The following is an 18812-nucleotide window of genomic DNA, read 5'->3' on the forward strand; positions in this document are numbered from 1 at the left end:
GCGGGCAGCCCGGGGGCGGGACAGGCAGTGGCGGGACGATTCGTACGGCGGCACATTCCTAGGCTCTGACAGGTCCGGAGAACGGCCGTTAAGAGCGCGCGCTGCTGTCCCTCCTCTCCGCCCTGTGCTCCGACGTGGCTGTGCGGCTGCCGGGGGCATCCGCTGCCGGGATTACGCTCCTCGCTAAATCCTCTGCTGCACCGAGGCGGCGGCTTTAGCCCTGAGCTCTCCCTTCCCCCCCCGCGGTGTCCTGCCCGCTGACCCCAGGTAAGCCGCGCTAATCGCAGGCGCCCAGCTCGGCCAGGGCCGCTGGGCCTGGGCCCGATCGCGGGCAGTGATCTCTCTCCGTCTCCCCTCTGCAGGGTGCAGCCATGGAGCAGCGGCGGGCGCGGCCGCGTTACTGCGCCCCGTCCTCGCCGCCAGGTCGCAGCGGGCGGGAGAATAAGGGGCTCCGTCGGAAGGGCCCGCTGGGGACCGGGAGCGCTGGCGGCTTTGAGGAGGCGGCAGGGGACGGCAGGAAGCCCAAATTCGTAAGTACGAGTCGATCCCAAGAGCCGCAGCCCTCTCTGGGGCTGGCCGTGGCAGACTGCCTGAGGTGTGGGCCTGACTGACGTTTGGGCCTGTCGGCGACTGATGCGATCCAGCAGGCCGTCTCCCTGCCGGGCCTATGGCGAGGGGCCCGACCGTGCAGCGGCCTTGCCCAACATCTCGCCGGGGGCGGTCAGTGACCTAGAACCCAGTGAGAGACTTGGGGGGCGGGTAGGAAAATACGGACTACAAAGGGGCGCCATCAACTTCAACTGAGCATCAAAGGATGAACCTGGATACCCCATCTCACCTCTTCCTTGCTGACATGGAAGGACGTGGCTTTATTTTGCACCAAGTTTTGTGGTCTCTCCAATATTTTCTCTTGCTGTTTGACAGCTGTAGGTATAAGGGGAATGCAATGGCTTTATAGCTCTTAAATGATGTTCCTGTTAATAGAACTAGATTTTTTTAGAATTAGTTTTATTTTGGTGGTGTAGAGTGTATGATGAAAAATTGAGTCTTTGATATCAAAGAACACTGAACAAAGTCTTCTCCCTAGCCCTGCTTTTGCAGGCTTTTGGCTATCACACCAAGAAACAGGAAAACTCAAAATGGCTAATAACTGTCCACAAGCTAAATGTATCTGCAAGATGTGCTGTAACTGAAAAAAAACCCCACACCCCCAAACAGATTTTTTTTTGTATTTGACTTAATGAAAACCTACAGGTTTTGAACCCACCACATGCAGAGTAGCTGCATCCCATGTTCATTTTTAGGTAATAAACAGGTTAGTCTTCATCCAGCTCTGAGCCCACCTGCTCTAAGCTGCATTATGTGCTTATGAAATGGATAGTATAATATATAATGTACAGTGGATTCTTGTTTCTAAGGCACCTTTGTGCAATATTCATTACTTGAGTGTCTGGCACTTGAACAGAAGTTCAAAGAAGTTAGCCACAAAGTGATAGCAAACAGACTGTCCAAATCAGTTTTGCAAGGTCACAACTTCCTCCTGGCATTCCTGTTTCCTGGAATCCTTTTCATATTGTGGCTGCACAGACTGTTGTTTGCAGCAAGTACTTGTGCCTGGTTTTGCGTGTTAGAATGGCCAGACCAAGAGATATTTGCTTGTCTTCATAAATGGCTATATATCTACTGGGGGTGCATTCTAGTTGTTCAGGTGCCATGGCTTGATATACTTTGATACAGGATCCCTGAGTAAAAACCTATACAGTCTACTCGGTCTGAATGCATCGGTGGAGTTACTGGTGTATGACTTCAGGGTTGTGTTATTTCTATGGTGTGGGGGAGAGAAAAGTGCTGAGTCAAAAGGATTTTCTTATTGATAATTTAGCAGCTGAATTCTTACACAATAAGGATTTTGCAACAATTTTCACTTTTCCCCATGTTTGTTAAAACAGGGTGTTGCCATCATGTTCACTTTTCAATTCCCAACCATGTGTTAAAATAGAAATAATTTATAGGAAGTATAAGCCAGCCAAATATGTGATACAAGCCAGAGTTTTTTTTCTTAGATGGTGTCTGATTGGCTTTTCAATGAAAGAAGGCCATCTCTTTGGTGCAGGTGACCTTATTTGATACATGTCTAGGCTTTCCAGGCTAGGCAAGAGTGTTCTACTTGACAGCAGGAAGGCTCTACAGAGGGATCTGGACAAGCTCAATCAATGGTCTTAGCCCAGTGGTAGGCTCAGCAAGGCCAAGTGCCAGGCCTGCTACTTCAGTCACACTACAGGCCTGGGGAAGAGAGGATGGAAGACTGGCTGGTGGAAAAGGAGCTGTGGGTGTTGGTTGACAGCCAGCTGAATGTGAGCCAGCAGTGTGCTCAGGTAGCCAAGAAGGACAAAGCTTGTGTTGGAAATAGTGTGACAAGCAGTAGTAAGTAGGTAGGTGATTGTGCCCCTGTACTTGGGCACTGGTGAGGCTGCACTTCAAACACTATATTCAGTTTTAGGCTCTGCACTACATGAAGGACATTGAATTGCTAGAATGTGTCCAAAGATGAGCACAAAGTTGGTGGAGGGTATACAGAACAAGTCTAATGAAGAGTGGCTGAGGAAACTGGGATTCTTTAGCCTGGAGAAAAAAATAGAGGTTATAGCAAGGTGAGTGCTTGTCTTTTCTTCTCAGGGAAAACTGTTGTCAAGCACTGGGACAGACTGCATAGGGAAGTGGTTGAGCCACCATCCCTGGAGATGTTTAAAAGATGTGTTGACTTGGTATTTAGGAACATGGTTTAGTAGTGGACTTGACAATCTACTTGGCAGTGTTACATTAACACTTGGACTGTGTCACCTGTGTTATGTTTCTGATCTTTTGTGCATTTGTCAAATGTGGATGAAATTGGCTGTTACATTCAGTGAATGAAAGTCATCCAGATTATATTAGTCAAGTTTACCTCAGTGTGAAAGGCATGAAAGTAGGTTCCAGGTTGGTCCCTTCCAGTCAATGCAACACATTGATCTATTACAGCAGATATGCTAATCCAAAGAATAATTTGATTATCTGGCAAACTGTAAGGTGAAACTGGATTGCTGGTTGATAAACTTGACATCATTAGCATGCAGTTCCTTTTTTTTGTTTTTTTTTAAAAATTTCTTCCAAAGCTTAATTTAGCAGGAGGAAATTTTCTCTTTTTAAAACCCATTTCACTTGGAGGGGGAGTAAGAATCTTTGGGCTAAACATTTACAGTGGTTCATTCCAATCAAATGTCATCTTTAAATACTGTCTTTCTGAATAAACTAGCTTCTCAGGAGTGAATGAGTTGTAAACCTCAGCTCTCGCTGTTGTTTTACAAATAATGTAAAATAATTGTTTTTTAGGGAGTGATAGTTAATTTTGAAGCACACACCAGCTTGGCTTTGTTCAGCAGGCCCAAGGATTTGGAAGAGGGACAATCTTAAAAGGGCAAAAGATACTCTATGATAAGTCATCTTACTGAAGGCTCTTGCATTTAGCTTTGAGGTGTAGGTGCTAGGTAAAAGAAAATAAACTGAAGGATGGCACATACTATAGAATAGAATAGACCAGGTTGGAAGAGACCTTCAAGATCATCGTGTCCATCATCCAACACCACCTAATCAACTAAACCATGCAACCAAGCACCCTGTGAAGTCTCCTCCTAAACACCTCCAGTGATGGTGACTCCATCACCTCCCCGCGCAGCCCATTCCAATGGGCAATCACTCTCTCTGTGTAGAATTTCTTCCTAACATCCAGTCTGAACCATTCCTGGGGCTGCTTGAGACTGTGTCCCCTTGTTCTGGTGCTCTTGCATGGGAGAAGAGACCAGCCCCCACCTGTCTACAATGTCTCTTCAGGTTGTTGTAGAGAGCAATAAGGTCTCCCCTGAGCCTCCTCTTCTCCAGGCTAAGCAACCCCAGCTCCCTCAGGCTCTCCTCATAGGGCTTGTACTCCAAACCCCTCACCAACTTTGTTGCCCTTCTCTGGACACGTTCCAGCAAGTCAACATCTTTCCCAAACTGAGGGACCCAGAGCTGGACAGAGTAGTCAAGGTGTGGCCTGTCTTCTGTGTATACGTTGAGCAGGAAAGTTTTAAAATCTGCTGTGAGGTGGGTAAAAAGCAGTTCTTTGCCACTTCTCTCCATCTGCTCACCCTCCCCCCCCATCCCTTCCCCCCAAAAGTTAGGAAATCATCAAAGTACTAGATTACATGACTTCCAATTACACGTTGCTGGAACTACATCTTGTACACACCAGCCTTCAAAAGGTCAACTTCAATTTCTGTCTTGAGTTAGTGGTGTTTCTATTCATTTCAGTATACCATGGACCTGTCGTCAGTAACTTTCATGTTATGTTTTTGATAGGATTTTTTATGAAATGTATGAGTTAAGATGGCTTTCTTGTTTGCACCTATCTGGTAAAAATAGCAAAATTAGCATTTGCCTTTAACGGCGCCTGTAAATCAAAGAAAGATGTAGTTAAGAGCAAAAGCACTTCCATTTCTCTGGTACAGAGTAGAAAGGTAAGACCGATTTGTGTCAATATCTTTAATTATGAAGTGACTGAATTATTGCTGCAGTTATATTGCAGTGTAAGACCTTGAATCTAAATTAGTCTTTTAAAGAAATGATTGCTTGACAGATGTTACCTAAACTACTTTGCTGCAGCTTTGTAAAATTGTAAATTCCTCATGCTGTTATTTTTGTTGGCATGAATTAACACTGTGGGTTATGATATTAAATTTTAGTGCTGTGTTCTAGCACTTTATTATATAATCTTACCTGTAAGCACCAATTTTGAGTTTAACTCATCAATGTCTAAAGAATGTCACTGTGTAGAAACTGTCATGTTAAGATAATTTTGCCCCTGGTTGCTTTTCAAACTGCTTGCCAAGCAACAGAGAGAGTGTATGATAAAACCATTAAATAAATGCTGAACTAGTGTATTGGAAATTAAAAGTAGGAAATGCTGTGGGATTATACAGCAGTTTATAAATTCCCCTAGCAGACTGAGGTAGCGAAATTACTAAGGGAATACTGTGACAAAGGAGTAGTATTCACTGTAATCATCCAATTTACATCTCTGAATCTACTTTTCTGGTTGTGTTTCTCCTGGAGATAGCCTTTGGGGAAAAAGGCAGCTAGTGTTGAATCTTTTTGGTGGTAGAATTAATGGCAGTGTGTGATGAGTTCTTTCTCAGTTTCTAATTTAAAAAGGTATAGAGGGGATTATGTGATTATATGTACATCCTTGGTCTTCATTTATCTAGTTTCAGCATTCAGGCTTAATTTGACTTCTAAACCTCTTTGCATCTTGCTTAAACTCTCTCCTTTTAAAATTGTCTTTATTTCCTTTTTCTTCATAACTACATGGAGGATCTAATCTCTTATTAATGTATCGAAAAAGATGCACGTGTGTGATGTTTTAGAGGAGGTATAATACGTGTTTGTTTTCTTCTGCAAGGAAGGCAAAACTGAAGATCCCAAAAGAATTTAGTACTGAGTTGTGGGATTTTTCCTTTTTTTAGTTTATTTTTAAAATTGCAATGCCATAGTGTGGTGGAAGGCATGTGTGTTGAAATTCTTGTAGCATGCCTGAAACTCCTCTTGCATTGGCAGTGGTGTATGGTTGCGTGCTTGCCTGACTTCTGGTTCTGTTTATGATCAACAAATTGGACTGTGTCTGCCTTTGGGGCATCAAAACAACGTCCATCTCTGCCAGCTATGATCTGAGTTCAAGTACCAAACATACTGGTTGTAGACATGCTTTTTTAATTTGAGAAGTCAGATGATCATTTAGATGGAATTTTGTTTGTAAATGTGCATGAGCAAAGATGGAGAATTAAATGTAATCACAGAATGGATCAGACTAGTACTGCTGAGCCAATTAAATGGCATTTGTAATTTCTTTACTGCCTTCAGCAGATTGCTTACTTTCTTCAGCAATGATACATCTATGCACTTTTTCTTATTTATGATTTAGCTTTAACTAAACTGCTTGTACTCAACTGCCAAACAAAATGACCTCATATGTCATGTACCAGGCTGATGACTCAGTTACCTTGGAAAATGTGATTTCAAAATGGTAGTTGTGTATAAATGTGTTTGTATAGCTGAAGACTAAGCAATGGTGATACTTCCTCTTTTCTAACTGTAGGTGCTACTGATAAATCTGGAATTTGGAAGTATCCTAAATAATTTCTTAATCTCTTCATAGTTTTGTAGGTCTTTGACTAGAAAACAGGATGTACATACACTTGAAAAAACAATTTGTTTTTCAGTTTTGTGTATCTATTGCACACCTAATCACAGAATATATCTGGTTGGTAGAGACCTCTAATATCATCCAGTCCAACCCTCCACCCACCACTGAAGGTCTACACTAGACCATGCCCCTAAGAGCCAAGTCCACAGGCTGCTTGAACACCCCTAGGGTGGCAGCTCCACCACTGCCTTGAGCAGACCATTCTGATGTTTAATGACCCTTTCAGTGAAGAAGTATTTCCTAATATCCAGCTTAAACCTCCCCTGGCACAGTTTGTAACGATTTCCTCTAGTACTGTTGCTTGTTCTCTAGGAGAAGAAGCTGAGCCCTTGCTCACTCCAGCCTCCATTCAGGTAGTCACAGAGAGTCATGAGGTCTCCCCTCAGCCTCCTCTTCTCCAGACTGGACAACCTCAGCTCCCTCAGGCAGTCCTCACTGGTCTTGTGCTCCAGGCCCTTCATGAGCCTTGTTGCCCTTCTCTGGATGTTGTCCAGCACCTCAAAATCCCTCCTATAGAGAAGGACCCAGAACTGAACACAATACTTGTGGTGTGGCCTCACTACTGCAGAGTACAGGGGAACTTTGTGCTGGCCATAATGTTTCTAGTGCAAGCCAGGATGCCATTTGTTCTCTTGGCCATCTGGGCACACTGCTGGCTTGTATTTGGTCAACTATCAACCAATACCCTTAAGTCCTTCTCCAAGTTGCAGATTTGCAACCACACATCCCCAAGTCTTACCGTGGGGTTATTGCAACCTGAGTGCAGGACCTGTCGTTTGGTCTTGTTGAACTTCATACAACTAGCCTTGGCCCATTGGTCTAACGTGTCCAGATCCCACTGTAAAGCTTCCCTGCACTCTAGCAGATTGACACAGCCACCCAGCTTGGTGCTATCGGCAAATTTCCTGAGGGTGCACACAAAACAGACTACAAGAATACTTACTGCTTTTGAGAATGTAGGAGTTATGTATAATGTTCTGGAGTAGTTCATGGAAGGCACAGAATAATATATTAGTATTTTCATCCATTGCAGAGCAGTATTCTGTAATCCTGTATCTTGTTTTAGAGCAGTAACTGGGTACCACAGGAATATTACTTAAGCCAGATTTATTTACTTGCAGGCCTATATTTCAGGCAACCTACTCACAAGAGCAGAATATGTCTTACTTCTGTAAACCAATATATCCAGGTCTGGAAATGTGTTTCTATGGCAGTAAAGCCTACCTAACTGTGCTCTAGTTTGTCTCCTTATTAGGGATGTGTTTGTTTGTGTCTGGCCTAGCAAGAATAAAAATGCACTCCTGTTCCTGAGTCACAACACTTTAAATGTAATGCTCTTAAAAGGTGAAATCTGGTAAGATTTGTACTTCTTCTTTTCTTGTGAGACCACATATAATCTTCCACATCTCTGCATCCTTAAATGATACAGATGACCATGAAAATTTGCAACTCATTTTACTTTGTACAGCTTTGCCAGAACAACTTAATGAGGAAGAGGGGAGGTGATCATCCCAGTTCTTGTGTTTTAACTACCTCTTCTGACTGAGAACTATTGTAACAGAAAAATCACAGAATACGTCTTTTGAGATGTGTAACTTAAAGTCATTCAGCTTTTTAATGTCAAGAGTGCTAAAAGATCTGAACATTAGATGCTAGTTTGCATGTTGTTTCTCCTCCTTTATAAAGAAATCTCCAAATACAATACCACCAGTGTTGACATGAATGCTGGTTAACCAAGGTCACGTCCTTGCAGCATTTACTTATGAAGCAGACCCCACAACATTGCCTGAAAAGGTCTTACGCTGATATATTTGGACTCCTGTATTGTAGGTAACCAATAAGACAAAGACATAGGGTCTCAAATCTGTTTCTTAAACCAAATTGGCTTAATTGGTTGTGTAGTAGTCTTTTTTCACTAATTAGTCAAATAACCTGGGTGAGTGAGATGTTTTGTACCCAAAATGAACTTTTTTACCCTTTACTGCTGAATTTCAGTTTGTTGAAAGTTACAACATTGGCTTGAACTATCCATTGACTTTTGCTCTTTTCAAACAACAAAACCTGAATGTGGAAAATGCTTTCCTGATTCCATGGTTGATGATACTCTTTTATACAGAGCAGCTGCAGAACATCCAACACTGTTCCTAAGTGGAAGTGAATTTTATGTTGTGCTTCCTGTGTCTGTTTAGTGGAATGTACATGGGTTTGACATGAATCTTGAATTTCCACCTCAAAACACGTAATACAGAAGATTTTAATTCTAAGATTACTCAATTTCCTGCCTATATTACATGAGCTTCACAATGGAATATGTGCATGTGTTTGAAAAGGGAATAAATTTTTAGTGTTCTTTGCTACCAAGTTGCTGTGTAATACCACATGTTATTTTTTTTTCCCTAGCAGTTTTGACCAGTTAAGGATGGAAGTATTATACCAGCAACTTGTTAAATGTAAAGTTGTGAGCTCTTGCAAATGAAGGAAAAGATGTTTGTGCTGTCTCTGTAGGTATTTATCAGACTGGAAAAAGCAGTGTGTCGAGATACAGATCTTCAGTCTCCTGACTGGACTGAAGTATTTTTACTTAGTTGTTTTCACTTATTAGGAACCCTTATCTATTAGAACATGAAGTGGGATTGTTCTAAAAATTCCATACTGACCTAGTTCCATTGTTTTTGATTTTTGATGGCAGGACTTACACTATGTAACTGAGTCCTGAGTGTGTCCTCACATTTCACTTGCTTTTTGTTTTTAACTTCATAGTCATTCATAAAGTGCTTCTTTCTTGGTTTCTTGACAGTGTTCCAAGTAGAGCTATCATAGGACAGTATTTGAGGGAAGAGCAAGAGCTGTTATAAGTACTGATGCCTAAGTATTGTTGACTTGGTGATTACAAAGCAACAAGTTCCAAATCTGAATAATTTGGATAGCAATTGACAGTTGCTTAGCTGCTGCCAAGCTTTGTCAGTGAGAGGACCCTAAGAAGAGGGTAAGAGTCATCTCACAAAATATGTGACTTCACATTCTTCCAGTTTTCCTGCCAAGTCTGTTCTCAGCCTCTTTGCAAAACTATAAATGGTATTTGTGCAACACTGACTTAACAGTAACCAATGTTCTTCAGCGCTGCTCTTTGGTTTTGTGCAAGGGCTGTGCATCTTGGCGCTTGCTGTGTTTGTAGAAGTGCAGTGGAGAGCAAAATAATTGGTTAAGGAACTGTTGTTGTTTCATCCAGCAGTGACTGATCTATAGATTTTTGGATGTCACCACTAATTAATGCTTGTGCTCTGCTCACATAGGTGTTGCTTGATAGTACTCATTAGTCTTGTTTCAGTGTTGCAGCTTGGCAGATAGTTTTGAACTGTTGAAGAACTGTATGTTCTTCTTTTGAGTTTAAAATCTGTGCTCCAATTCCTTCACAGTATCACTAAGGTTGGAAGAGACCTCAAAGATCGAGTCCAACCTGTCACCACAGACCTCATGACTAGACCATGGCACCAAGTGCCACGTCCAATCCCCTCTTGAACACCTCCAGGGATGGTGACTCCACCATCGCCCTGGGCAGCCCATTCCAATGACGAATGACTCTCTCCTTGGTGGTGTCCCCAAAGCCATTCAGAGAAGACATAATTCTAGTAGCTGAATTGTGAGAAAATGTTCCACTATATCTAGTTATAAAATATAATAAAAGACAACTTGTGTGAAGATGTGCTTAGCTTATCTTCTGGTCTAGAGATTGGTGTGGGTTTTTTTTAATAATTTGCTGTGCACTGTAAGCCACCATTGTGGAACTTGCCAAGAAATGACTACTTCAGCTGCCACGATTCAACATTATTTAACTTCCATCTTATTTTGAGTAACAGTAACTGTGACTTGCCTTTTTTTTTTTCCTTTGTTGGTTGCTTGTTTTACTGCACAGTGGTAATATGACTGGTTTTCTGTTTGATTTACAGCACTTAAATATCAAGACACTGACAGATGATGTGGTAAGAAAAGTTTTGCTGTGGCTATGCTAAGCTAATAACCTTACTGTTAATATCCCTATTGATACAAGAAACTGCCTTATTTTCAGTTTAGTTAATTCGCAAAGCCTCAGCAAACTGTTAATTGTAACCTATGCAATGCAGGTAGCAAAAATCTATGCGTGGCTTTGAAGCATGCTCTAATCATGATTAAAATGAGCTTGACACGGTTAATTATGCCAATTTACATGCAATATAGTTAATATATCTGTGATTGCATGTTTAATAATGAAGGCTGCATGGCTAGCTTAAAATACCATGTTTAACAAACTAATGTTTGCTTGTAAAACTCTTTAATGCTTGTTTTGAACACTTCAGGTGTATTTAGTGTCATGCTGACACTGTTTCTCAAAGTGTCTTCTCATCTCAGTAGGTGAAGTTCTGTATCACAACACTGCTTTTTCTTTTCTTTTCTTTTAATTCAAATTACCTGTGTCATTGTCTGTACTACTCTTTTGTAGGTAAGAATAGTTTTTCTTTGAAGTGGATCATTCTGCAAAGTCTTTGAATTTACCTGGAAAGTAATGGTCTGTAGGCATCTGAAGATCAGCTATGAGGACTTCAGTGCTATCCAGACTTCTTGCTAAAGTGCTCCTGTGCAGAACACAGAGCTTAAGTGTAGAGGGTTGTATGTTGGACAATGTGCAACATGCTTCTGCTGAGAAACTGCCATTTCCTAGCTTACATCACCCATTTTTATTTCTTTAATGGGGTTTAATGGGCTGGGTATGGTAATTAAGAACTTCTAGTCTGACGAGTTTATAATGCAATTTGGATTTTATAAACTTGTGCTTTATCTGGGAGAGCTTTCAATGAAAAAAATGTTTTATTTCATCATTTGGATGTTAACTTGCTCTCTGTTAGGCTTTATAGAATATTTATATTTTATTGCTCCCAATCTATTTCTTACAAATATGCTATTTATAATGCTTACCAGGACCTTCTTTCTTTTAATGTTTAAGTATTTTAGCAACATTTTTAGTCTATAATGCAGACTACTTTTCAATATTGGAATCTTACAGGATTATTCCCAAGATGCTAATGAATTGTCTACTTTCAGTAACAAATCGCTATTAAGTTGAGAAATACCTTATGCTTTTTACATATTCTTTAAGATTGTTTGCAAACTATGAAGATGGCAATCTTCAACAAGTAGGTATCTAAGGAATTATCTACCTACAAGATGTTTGTGGAAGCAAGCTTGGTTTCTGTATTAGGTGTTCCACTTTCCAATGGATGGTTTGTAAGACTCAGAAGGATAAGAAACCCTGCATGTTAACAGAACTTTGTTAAAGACATCTTATGATGCCAAAAATGAAATGTGTACTAAAATTCCTTCTAAAATAAAGTTAGGTTGACTAATTTTATAGTAATTGCTGTAAATATATAATTTCTGGTATATGAAGACACTATTCAGAGTGAAATATGTTTTACACATTGAAAAATTGACTGTGTACAAGCCTAAACTCTAACTTTCAGTTTTCTGGCATTAGTGAAATTTGCTCTCAAAAAAAGGTAAAATCTTGAAGATTGAGCTTCTTAGGAATAAGAAGTTGTCTAATGAAAGGGATTCTTCTATATCCTGGTTTATGCAAGTCTTCCTCTTAACTAAAAGCTCTACTGCTACTGGTAGTATTTCTCATATGGTAAGAAGTTAATCTTATTGAGCAATTCGACTGTCAAAGAATAGATTTGTTTAATCTTTTGGAGATTCAAGGTGGAAAAAGATGTTAAGAGGTCTTTGACTCAGAATCAATGGAAGCAACTTCTTTTGATCTTAAGTGAAGTGCTTTTTCTGGTAAGGGAAAACAGTGGTTTGGTTTTACTTCCAAAGATGCTGAAATAAGTTACAACCCATGTTCTCCTGTATCTTGTCTAAGAACAATGACTCAAAATAATTAAGACATAGGATTCTTTGTGTCACAGCAAACTTTCAAGACTGAGCTGCTGTCTTCTGTGACTAAAATGACTGGCAAAATGTCTGGCAGAATGAACTATGCTGTAGTACTTGAGGAAGTTTTCCAGGTGTGAAATTGTAAATAGCGGGCAGTTAAAAATACATGAATTTGAAAATTGGGAATGGCAGTACTTCTTGTTCTATGAGGAAGAGTGAAAAGGACACCTAGAGAAAGAGCAAAGCTATAAGCAATACTCTTGCCTTTATGCTGTCAGCTGAGAAATGAAGATTTCAAATCTGTACGTATGTGTGTGTGTGTTTCACCACTAAAGGGAGGGTGGGGAAGGAAAGAGAGAAAAACTCTTCAGTACTTCTAGTAAATGCAGTTTAGCCTAACTCATAACGATTCTGTAATCCTGTCTTCATAATAAAATACCAGAAGTAGTGATACCTCATTTGTGGCACACAACATATTTCACAGTCAGGAATTTTCTTTCATACTGTGTTGCCTACTCTTACCATGAAAGTGCAATGAAATCATCTAGTGATATATACTCCAGAAACTTACTTTGCGTTGAAGTTTTGCTGTTCCTTGTGAAGAAAGTGAAGTTCCAAGCCAATTACTACTTCATGGTGTTTTGATCTGGATCCCTCAGGTTAAATTTTCTTCTTTAGAAGCATCCCAGAGCTTTGCACAGGAATTTGGTGTGGAAATAGAGGATAATATTTTACCAGTTGTCTCAAAGTTGTAGGTTGATGTGCTTTGTATAGTTGGAGAGAGAATATGAATAGAAACACCAGTAGATCTTATTGTTTCAAGGGCATCAAAGCTGTTGGACTCAACCCTAATGTGAGAGGATTTTACATGACTTGATTGATATGCTTTACCTGTTTCAGGCATCACTGTTCTTTGTGCTAAACCAAAGTACAAGAATCGCAGAGCTAGTGCCAGAAATGTCAAATCCACATGGTATGGTGAGAGTGGTCTTCAGCAAACCGTTGTGGCGTTCAATCTTCCCTGCAGCTGATGCATAGTAGGGAATGTGGAATATCCACTCAATGCCATGCTCTTTGGCCCAGTTTTTCACAAGATTGTTTTTGAAATGAATTATGTTGTCTGACTCAATCCTCTCTGGAGTTCCATGTTTCCACAGGATTTGTCTCTCCAGACCAAGAATGGTATTGCATGCAGTTCCATGTGGAACTGGATAAGTTTCCAACCATCCAGTGTTTGCTTCTACCATAGTAAGCACATATTGCTTACCATATTGAGAATGAGGTAGAGTGATGTAGTTAACCTGCCAGGCTTCACCAAACTTGTACTTGGACCATTGGTCAACATACCCCAAGGGCTGGATTCACTTTGCCTGCTTAATAGCAGCACAAATGTCACAGTCATGGATGACTTATGTGATAGCATCCATGGAAATGTCAATGGATCTGTCATGAGCCAACAGAAGTCGTCTGTCAGATGCCAATCTCCCTTCTGCTTTCGCACAGGCCACACTGGACTGCTGAAAGGTGAATGAGTTTTGCTGACCACATTCTGACTTTACAACTGACAAATCAGATTCTGAATGGGCACCAAAGAGTAACGGTTGGTTCTGTATTGTCTGTGATGTACAGTTTGAGAAGCAACTGGAAACTTTGTCCTCTATCTCGTATTGTCCCACAAGTGCAAATTCATCTGAAAGCTCAGGTCTAATGGACAACATCAATTTTCCTTCATCAGTTTCTACAGCTGCTATTCAAAAAGCCCATTTGTAACCCTTAGGGTCTTTGAAACGCCCTTCTCTCAGAAAATCGATTCCTAAAATACAAGGTGTATAAGGTCCTGTCACAACAGTATGCTTCTTCCACTGTTCACCAGTTAAACTGATGTCAACTTGTATCTTAGTTAACTCTTGAGACCCACCAGTGACTCCCAGAATAGTTATAGGCTCTGATCCCTGATAATTTGACAGTATTATGGTGCTGTGTCAACCAAGGCCCTGTACTTGTGAAATTTTGAAGCACCAGGCCGTTGGATGTACACAGCCCAATGGATTCTGTTATCTCCATTATTCCTCTCCTCCCCCTGGTGGGAGGCAGGGCACCCCTAATTGTGGGGAATAGATCTGCATGTGCAGTTAGCACAGCGTCTAGTGTCAGAAGTGGAATTATTGTTGGAGCTATTAGAGTTGTTCTGGGAAACTGAGGAAGTCAACAGCCACCCTTCTGGTATTGATACCTCAGTTTCTGCCACTCTGCAGTTCCCTTAATCTCCTGAAAAGATCAAAAGTTGGTTGACCTATTGTTTGGTTGGTCTATTCATGTTCTCACCAAATTGATCATGCAGAGTTATCCAAGTACTCCCATGTGATTGCCTCTGTGGTCTGTTTTGGTTTGGCCTGCTTTGGAAAGGCCTCCTTGGAGGATGTCTAACAGCTGAAACTTGTATCCATCTGGTGGAAGAAGAATTGAAATTATCTCCCTGTGCCAATTTGGATATGGAGGTTTTAAATTCCTCCTTCAGCTCTTTCATGCAATTCTTTATCTCACCAAACAGAGTTTCAATGACCGAAACCAAAGAAACATGTGTGAAACTATCCTCCAGTTGTCTCATTTGGTCAGTGAAATGTCCAACAGTAGGAGGCATTCCTCCATAATTTCTTGCTTGCCAGAATAGTAACATAATTAGGAAGAGCAAGTTAGATGAGCTTTTTGGCAAGACCTGTTCACACAGGAATTTCATCAGGATTCAGAGTACCATGGTCTCTATACATCACTTCTCTCACAGCAAACTCTCTCAAGCGCTTAATTCCCTCATCCATGGTGTTCCAAGGCTTAGGATTTCATAGAAGGTCATCTCTGGATGGGTACCTCACAAGAGCTGCCAGTAGAAGGTGTGTCCACAGAGAAACCTTACCAAGACACCTGCCTAGATGTCTATCTATTCCACTATCTTTTGAGACGGTTCCAAGCTGAGATGCTGACTTGTCTCCCACTATTAAAGCCGGTGCACCTGCCTATCCATGCTAGAATTGGCTCATTGTCTCCCCTAATGTAATCCTTTCTCACATGCCCTCTCCCGAGTAAAGCAAAACAGCCAAGATCAGAAGAGAAGAGAAAAAGAATGGGAATGTGGAAGAATTGTTAGGATACAGCTTCTCTTGACCCAGACATTTATCCAATGAATTTGTTTAGAATAATCTCTTGTTTCCTTTTTTACACCCAATAGTGATTTATTTATATTTTTTCTACTTTTCTGCTCAAAGTCTGCAGCTAAATTTTAAAGGCATAGCCTAAAACTACCACATATGGCAGCTGTTGAGCTGGCATGTTAGTTTGCATCCAGGCTAATGTACTTCATGTCTAATCTGGTAAGCCCTTGTTGATCAGCCAATAATGGAGATACTTGATTAAGTCTGATACTTACATTATGGTTAGAATCTGAAGTAACTGTACTGCCTTAATGAGTCCACACCTGAAGTATTCTGTCCACGTCTGGGCTCCCCAGTTCAAGAGAGGCAGGGAACTACTGGAGAGGGTCCAGTGAAGGGCCACAAAGAGGATTAGGGGGCTGGAATATCTCTTATGAGGAGAGGCTGAGAGACTTTAGCCAGAAGACAGAAGGGATCTTATTAGTGCTTATTAATTCCTGAAGGGTAAGTGTTGAGACCGTTGGGCAGACTATTTTTCAGTGGTGGCCTGTGATAGTACAGAGAGCTGTGGGCATAAACTGGAACACAGGAAGTTCCACTTTTAAAACAAGGAAAAACTGTCCTGCAAGGGTGATGGAGGACTGGAACAGGCTGCCCAGAGAGGCTGGGACTTCTCCTTCTCTGGAGCATCTTGATCTAGGTAGATGTGTTTTAACAGTGGGGTTGGACTAGATAATCTACACAGATCCCTCTCATCTCCTACCATTTTGTGATTCTATGAGCCCTTTTTCTAAAAAGGTGATACTTGGGGTCCCTTCCAACCTGGCAATCTGTGATTCTGTGATATAATTTTATGATATGTGGGCAGTGTGCATAGTAACTCTTAACTCTGGAGACCTACACACAGACTTTTTGCTCCAGATATGGACAATAGGAAACATGCTTTATATGCAAAGTCAAAAGCAAAGTTTTAGTTTCATTTTATGAAGCTAATCTGTATGTAATAAACAGCTATTTTTAGTCAAGTTGCATAGACATGAACATTCACTGTCCAAATTAGCTCAATAAAAATCTCATTACACACTGTTGGAAGTTGTTCTGCAAAAGCCACCTAGATTTTCTGACATTGTGCTTGTACTGTTTCATTGCCTGTTTGTTTCTGAGGGCTTCAGTCTGGACATGGAGAAGAAAAATAAGACCTGGATGATGTAATACTCTCTCCTATTTAGCAGGACACCTGCTAAATAATTTTCCCTACTGACTTTCTGTGACTGTAAACAAGAGCAGCCATGCTAATAGGTTCAGCATCACTTGTTTGTTCCCAGAACACGCACAGAGCGGTCCTCAGAAAATAGCCGTTTTCTCCTGTTGTGGATTTCTGGGAGTTATCGTCTTCAACTAGTTAATCACTGTCCTGGTTTAGCTAGGGTAGGGTAATTTTCTTACAGGAAGTTAGGAGGAGCTTCACCCAGGATAGCCAGCTGAACCAGCCAGTGGGGTATTTGATACCATACGTGTCATGCCTACTATATGAGGGGAGTGCTGGCCTGGGCAGATGTGGGTTGCTTTTTATATCACTTACATTATATATAATCTTCATTAGTATTTTTGTTATTGCTGTTGTTTCTTCATTCTTTATATTCTTCTATTACGCTCTCCTTATCTCAATCCACAATTGTATCTTATTCCTAATTTTCCTTTCCATCCCACTGGTGGCTCAGGATGGGACCTTGCAAAGCATCTGCATGGGGCTCAGCTGTTGGCTGGGTATAAGCCATGACAGTCACCTTCAACCAGCTTTTTTATGGTTAACTAGAAACTGAGTGTAAGCACTGCTGTATAGAATAGAATAGAATAAACCACGTTGGAAGAGAACTTTGAGATCATTGTGTCCAACCTATCATCCAACACCACCTAATCAACTAAACCATGCAACCAAGCACCCTATCAAGTCTCCTCCTGAACACCTCCAGTGATGGTGACTCCACCACCTCCCTGGGCAGCCCATTCCAATGGGCAATCACTCTGTGTAGAATTTCTTCCTAACCTCCACCTTAAGCCTCCCCTGGTGCAGCTGTTGAAAAACGATTGAGAATCTATTGTGATGTTTGTTTTTCATATTTAGTTCAAATTCAGCAATATAAAGCAATTTAAATTCTGCTTTTAAATAGAGCTTAAATGATATCGAATTTATTGGCTGACAAGGCATCCTGCATGTATCAGTTTGTGTTAAACACGATCTCCAGTTATTAACAGCCTCAAAAATGAATGTTCCTATGAGAATTCCTTTAGCAAGTCCTGTTCCCTTAGTATTTGGTGCCATGGGGTTTTTCCATGAATATCTCATTCTCATCTGACTGGCTGTCCTTGCTTAGAGAAAGGCATTGAATGAAGGCAGGAGTGAAGCACTGGCAGAATTAGGAAATCCTTTCAGTGATCATGAATGTGATTACTGCATGCATAGCAGCTCTGTTAGGAGGTGATGTCTTGATAAGCTGTCGAGCCAGCAATAACTAACCCATTGATTCTTGCATTATCAAGTGTGTAAGTTCAGTAGACACTGTTGTCTTTGGGAGAATGGTATAAGAAGTCTTCACTCAGTACAAAATGAGAACACAAAACCATGTACTTTCTAGGGACCTGATCAGAAAGTAAGATGAGTCATAAGGTTTGTATTGTGAATCTCTTGTAACTTTGATTTTCAGGTCCATGATGTGTGCACAAAATCACTTTCTTATTTAATAGGCTCTCAGTAGAATAACAGCCTATGAGAGGAGAACCAAATAAAACTTCACCATTCATCCTCTGATGGTTGCTTCATTTGGCTCTTATTGATTCAAATTCTGATAACAAATTTGTAGTTGATCTGAAATAAATTCTGAGGGTGAATGCTGTATATGTACACTCAACATTTTATCTCCTTAGCACTATGTATTGTGGCTTTCTATATACCTTGAGAATGTCTAAAATATTGTAGTAATTTCATACAGTCTGGAGATCATTGTATAATGCTTGATAGAAGGTTTGTGGGCTTTGACTCTCTGATCTTAACTCTTTTCCAGCCTGAATAATTCCAGTATTTTAAGTAGCAAAGTTGTTCCTATACTAAGAATACTGGAAAGATGGCTATGAATGCGTGAGCCCTTTTGGGGTGAAATAAATCCTTTGTTCTGTGTAGGAAAGGAGAATGTAAGGTGGAAAAATGAATCCTGTTATCCAACACAGGCAATGGCTACACTAGCTCCATGCAGGTCCAACCAGTAGTTGAGGCTAAGTTGATTCCTGATAGGCACCCACAGAAACACATGCATGCAAAATGTATGTATATATATGGCAGGCCACACAGACTCACACAAACAGCACAGTGGGGGCCATCCTGTTACCTTCTGTGGCTGATAAGGATGAAGATCCAGTAAGTGGGTTCACAGCCTCACTACCTCGTTGCTGGTTCCCAGATCCCAGACTTTCCTGTGTCTGATACC

General features: G+C 40.9%; 1 protein-coding gene across 1 annotated transcript in view; it reads left to right on the plus strand.

Annotated features, from left to right (window-relative positions):
* The first annotated feature begins 305 nt into the window (after positions 1 to 305).
* DIAPH3 (diaphanous related formin 3) overlaps positions 306 to 18812 on the plus strand; it is a 277885-nt gene continuing 259378 nt past the window's right edge. Inside the window, exon 1 of the mRNA XM_054163054.1 lies at positions 306 to 530. Within this exon, the coding sequence (XP_054019029.1) occupies positions 372 to 530 (159 nt within the window). The 5' untranslated portion in view covers positions 306 to 371. The remainder of the gene's footprint in view (positions 531 to 18812) is intronic.

Source organism: Dryobates pubescens, chromosome 7, assembly GCF_014839835.1.
Source record: "Dryobates pubescens isolate bDryPub1 chromosome 7, bDryPub1.pri, whole genome shotgun sequence".
Lineage (NCBI taxonomy): Eukaryota > Metazoa > Chordata > Aves > Piciformes > Picidae > Dryobates > Dryobates pubescens.